Genomic DNA, 5,704 nt, shown 5'->3' with positions numbered 1-5,704 from the left:
GCTGGTTGAGCTATAGGCGCCGAGCCTAAATTTAGTTCTTAAGCTGCATGAAAATTTCTCTGAAGTTTCTCTAAGGCTTATAACTCTTAGTTTTAGTAATTCCTTTTACCTTTTTTTTAATATATAAAGAATTTCAAGCTTATTACAAAAGTAGAATAGTGTTATGAACTTCTAAGTGAACATTGCCTAGCTTTAAAAGTTATTATGGCTAACATTAAAAAAAATCTATACATTAATTTATTCACTCTGTTCCATAATTTGATTTGTTTCTTTTGTTGGAGACAAAGTCTCCCTCTGTTGCCCAGGGTGCATTCTAGTGGCATGATCATAGCTCATTGAAACTGAACTCCTGGGCCCAAATGATCCTCCTGCCTCAGCCTCTGGACTGGTACTATAGGCATGTACTACCATGGGCTAATTTTTATTTTTAGTTTTTATTTCTTGTAGAAATAAGGTCTTACTATGTTGCCTAGTCTGGTCTTGAATTCCTGACTTCAAGCAATCCTCCCACTTCAACTTCTCAAAATATTGGGATTACCAGATATGGGCTGCTGTGCCTGGCTGCCTTGTTCTTTTTCTCTTTTTGGCTGGGGCTGGGTTTGAACCCACCACCTCTGGCATATGGGGCCCGCGCCCTACCCTTTTGAGCCATAGGCACCGCCCGCCTTGTTCTGTTTTTAAAATTGTTTTTATGTTTTGTGTTTTAAACTTTTAAATTCAAAACTAAGACACAAACATACACATTAGCCTAGGCCTACACAGAGTCAGGATCATCAATATCCCTGTCCTCTACCTCCACATCTTGTCCCACTGGAAGGTTTTCAGGGGTAGTAACAGACAGGGAGCTGTTATCTTCTGTGATAACAATGCCTTCTGGATTACCTGCCTGAGTGTCTTATTAAGGAGCTGTCACTCTCTTCAGAAATAAGTCCGTGGTGGTTTTTTTGGTTTTTTTCATTTTAGATTGTTTATAAGCCTATAATGCACCATGAGCATTCCTACCTATTAATAAAACCTTTTAATAGGTAGGAATGGGCCTCCCAATAGAGAATGCTTTCAGATTTTGGGGGGAGCTTATAGGGTCTGCAAAAGCTTTTGCTAAACCCTTCACTGTGAATTTTCTTAGACATTCTTCTTGTTCTCCTGCAAGTTTCATTTTCTCTTGCTGCTTCTTCAGCTCTGTGTTTCTGTTTCAGTTCTAACAATTCCTCATTAGTAAGTTCCTGCAATTTTACTATGGCTATCACATCACTAGGCAATAGGAATTTTTCAACTTCATAATCATTTTATTTATTTTCAGAGACAGAGTCTCTCTCTGTTGCCCAGACTGGAGTGTGGCGGTGTGAACACAGCTCACTTAGAGCCTTAGACTCCTAGGCTCAAGTGATCCTTCTACCTTAGCTTCCCCAGTAGCTAGGGCTATAGGTATACACCACCATACTCAGCTAATTTTACATTTTTTTTAGAGACAGTGTCTTGCTGTGTTGTCCAGGATGGTCTCAAACTGCTAGGTTCAAGCATTCCTCCTTCCTGGGTCTCCCAGAATGCTGAGATTACAGATGTGAGGCACCATGCCCCACCAGCTCCATTATAATTTTATGGGACCCCATCATACCTGCTGTTCCTTGTCCATTGTTGACTAAAATGTTGTTAAGTGGCACTTGGCTGCATTTAGTTATTTTACTAGTCAAGTAGCTACTATCATTTTTTCAGTGAAATCTAAGTAGTTAGAATGAGTGAAGCAGTAGCTAAGAGCATGATGAAACTCACCGTAGGACTTCCTTTACTTGTAAATGATACAAAATGGTATGGCTAGAGCAAGTCTTTTGAAAGTACCTGTAGATTTCAAATTGGTTCCTTTTTTTTTTTTTGTGACAGAGTCTCACTTTGTCACCCCCGGTAGAGTGCCATAGCATCATAGCTCACAGCAACCTCAAACTCTTGGGCCCAAGCTATTCTCTTGCCTGAGCCCTCCCAAGTAGCTGGGATTTCAGGTGCCAGCCACAACACCTGCCTATTTTTAGAGATGGGGATCTTGTTCTTGCTGAGGCTGGTCTTGAACTCCTGAGCTCAAATAATCCACCTGCCTCAGCCTCCCAAAGTAGTAGGATTACAGGCATGAGCCACCAGGCCCAGCCTTTTCAACTTGGTTCTTTTCTTTTTCCCGAGACAGTCTCACTATGTCGCCCTCTGTAGAGTAGAGTGCTGTGATATCTCAGTTCACAGCTAAGAGCAAACTCTTAGGCTTAAGTGATTCTTTTGAGTCAGCCTCCTAAGTAGCTGGGACTACAGGCACCCGCCCAGCTGTTTTTTGGTTACAGTTGTCATTGTCCTCTAGCAGGCCCAGGCTTAGCTCGAACCTGCCGGCCTTGGTGTATGTGGCTGGCACCCTACTCAATGAGCTATGGGCGCTGAGCCTTCGACTTGGTTCTATTTCTTTCTTTCTTTTTTTTTTTTTAATTAAGTCTTATATACATAGATCATGAATACATTTATGCGTATATGGGGTACAATGTGTTGATTTTCTTTATATGGTGTGATGTGCTTATATCAAACCAATCAACATAGCTTTTGCCTCATTTACTTGATTATTCTGTTAAGACATCTATGTTCTACACTTGAGAGATTTGACTTGTACCCTTGCAATATGCTCCATAGGTGTGGCCCCACCATTTACCCTCCCTCTGTGAAGCCTCCTCCCTCCCCTCCCTTCCAATTCCATTTCTCTCCTTCATCTTAGGCTATACTTGTGTTCTTTCATAAGAAAGTGTGAGTAAATATAAGTTCAACTTGGTTTTATTTATTTATTTTTAAAAATTTTTGGCCAGGGCTGGGTTTGAACCCATCACCTCCGGCATATGGGGCTGGCACCCTACTCCTTTGAGCCATAGGCGCTACCCGAGTTCAACTTGATTTTAAAGAACACTTCCATAAAGCTGGAAATGGAACCACCAGACATATATTGCAAATTAAATTGACCCCCCCATTTTAAATTTATGGTTCATAAACTTGTTGCTTTTAGATCCCAGGGGAAAATAGACCACATTATAAAGTAGGCAAATGAGGAAAAATAGCCAATTTTCAAATGTCACAATTTTTTTCTGTTGTAGTTGCTAATTCACTATGATGTTATTTATATATATATACATATAAAATATATGTTTATATATGTGTATATTATATATAATGTATGTTTTATATATATACACACATAGAGCACGTGCACACACACACACATCTATACTTTGTACCCAATGTAAGCTGAAGTAGTTTCTGATTATTAGAAAACAAAACTGGACTTCCCCTATCTGTTCTTTTATGTTCTCATAGTGCAACAAATTATTCTGAAACATACTAAATAGTCCCATTCTACTAGTAATGGTCTTACTGTTATCAATTATAAAGTACATGAAAAAACTACCTTTTAGGCTCGGTGCCTATAGCTCAGTGGCTAGGGCGCCAGCCACATACACCAGAGCTGGCAGGTTCAAACCCAGCCCAGGACTGCCAAACAACTACAATGACAACTACAACCAAAAAACAGCCGGGCTTTGTGGTGGGCTCCTGTAGTCCCAGCTACTTGGGAGGCTGAGGCAAGAGAATCACTGGAGCCCAGGAGTTTGAGGATGCTGTGAGCTGTGACAATTTATATCATTTGTACATAACCTATACACTATCTTCAAAGAGGATACATTAGTAAATATTTAACTTATTTGTAAAACTGGGGTGACACAGTGGGTCTCTGTCTCAAAAAAAACCAACCAACCAAACAAACAAAAAAACTACCTTTTAAAAATGAAGTATATATCCATGATTCACCTGATAACAACTCAAGTCAGACTTCTAAAATATATGGTTTCATGCCTGTAATCTTAGCACTCTCGGAGGCCTATGTAGGTGGATAGCTTGAGCTCAGGGGTTCGAGACCAACCTGAGCAAAATCGAGACCCCCATCTCTACTAAAAATAGAAAAACTGAAGCAAGAGGATTGCTTGAGCCTAAGAATTGGAGGTTGCTGTGAGCTATGATGCTATGGCACTCTACCCAGGATGATAGCTTCAGAGGCTGTCTCAGAAAAAAAAATATATGGTTTTATTAGGTCAGTTCTGTAGAAGAACTAATTGCCATTTTAGTGTTGTGAATTCTTTCATTTCCTTAACCTCAGTTTAACACCTTTTCCAAAGATAGAAAAATAAAGATATTATCTAGTACCTTGTCTCATTTTTAGCTTGGTTCCCTGAATCAGCTTTAAGTCTTTTGTGTTTGTATATAAAACGTTAAATTTATACACATGTATAAACACATGTATACACACAATTTATTAAATGACTTTGACTTTGTGACCTTTTTTACAATTAGAATTGATAATTTTTTTTTATTTTGAGGCAGAGTCTTACTCTGTTGCCCAGGCTAGAGTGCCATGGCCTCAGCCTAGCTCACAACAACCTCAAACTCCTGGGTTGAAGTGATCCTCCTGCCTCATCCTCCCTAGTAGCTGGGTGCCTACCATGATATGCAACTAATTTTTCTATTATTAGTAGAAATGGGGTCTCGACCTTGCCTAGGCTATCCTCCTGCCTCAGCTATCAAGCTATCCTCCTGCCTCAGCCTCCCAGAGTGCTAGGATTACAGGTGTAAGCCACCATGCCCGGCCTAGAATTGATAATTTATGATATATGGCATCTTCATTTTCCCCCCCCACATAGTTCTGGTGCTATGAATGCATAATCATGGTGATTTACTAGGTTTAATTCATTACATGAAAATGTGTTCTGGTTGTTGTCTATACATTTAAGTATAGTAAATTCTTTTTTTCTTTTTAGCTGTCCCCTTTCCTCCAACCCACCGACTTACTTTGAAGGAAGTGTTTGAGAATGGGAAACCTAAAATTGATGTCTTGAAAAATCATTTGATAAAGGAAGGCCGACTAGAAGAGGAAGCAGCCTTAAAGATAATCAATGATGGGGCTGCCATTCTGAGACAAGAGAAGACTATGATAGAAGTAGAGGCTCCAATCACAGGTAGGAAGAGTATCTACATGATAGCACTTAGATCTGTGCTAATTGTGAGAACTGCTTACAAATAACCAGCTAAATGTGATGTTATTTTTCTAGGAGTTAGGAGACAGTCTTAGAAATGGTTATGATGTATGTTGTTCATTGAAGGGATACAATTTTAAATGTCTCATATTTCTAGTAGGACTATATAATATAAATAGTTTCACTACAATTAAATGGCAATCCAGTCAAAAGCTAAAGTTACTTAAGTTAAAAGTTAAACTTTGATCCTTTTTGGTGTAATGCCCTTTTCCTTCTGAGATACAATTTCTTCTCTCACCATGTGATTTTTTTCGCTAGTGTGTGGTGACATTCATGGACAATTCTTTGACCTGATGAAGTTGTTTGAAGTTGGAGGATCACCTAATAACACACGCTACCTCTTTCTGGGTGACTATGTGGACAGAGGCTATTTCAGTATAGAGGTAAAAATTAAACTGGATATGTTAGATATCGTCTTTTTCAGTAGAAGAAATGACAATGAGAACACTGACAGAATATATGAACTTTTTTACTTTCAAAATTGAAATCATATGGCTCAGCGTCTGTGGCTCAAGTGGCTAAGGTGCCAGCCATGTACACCCAAGGTGGCAGGTTTGAATCCAGCCCGGGCCCGCCAAACAACAATGATGGCTGCAACCAAAAAA

General features: G+C 39.4%; 1 protein-coding gene across 2 annotated transcripts in view; it reads left to right on the top strand.

Moving 5' to 3' along the window:
- PPP3CC (protein phosphatase 3 catalytic subunit gamma) overlaps positions 1-5,704 on the top strand; it is an 86,860-nt gene that overhangs the window by 29,375 nt on the left and 51,781 nt on the right. For both annotated transcript variants that reach the window (XM_012807737.2, XM_023515569.1), the window contains exons 2-3: positions 4,824-5,021; positions 5,358-5,482. In XM_012807737.2, the coding sequence (XP_012663191.1) occupies positions 4,824-5,021; positions 5,358-5,482 (323 nt within the window). The remainder of the gene's footprint in view (positions 1-4,823; positions 5,022-5,357; positions 5,483-5,704) is intronic.

Source organism: Otolemur garnettii, unplaced genomic scaffold, assembly GCF_000181295.1.
Source record: "Otolemur garnettii isolate 467f Iridium unplaced genomic scaffold, OtoGar3 scaffold00074, whole genome shotgun sequence".
Lineage (NCBI taxonomy): Eukaryota > Metazoa > Chordata > Mammalia > Primates > Galagidae > Otolemur > Otolemur garnettii.
The sequence above is the reverse complement of the archived record's forward strand: the minus strand, read 5'-3'. Positions and strand labels throughout refer to the sequence as shown.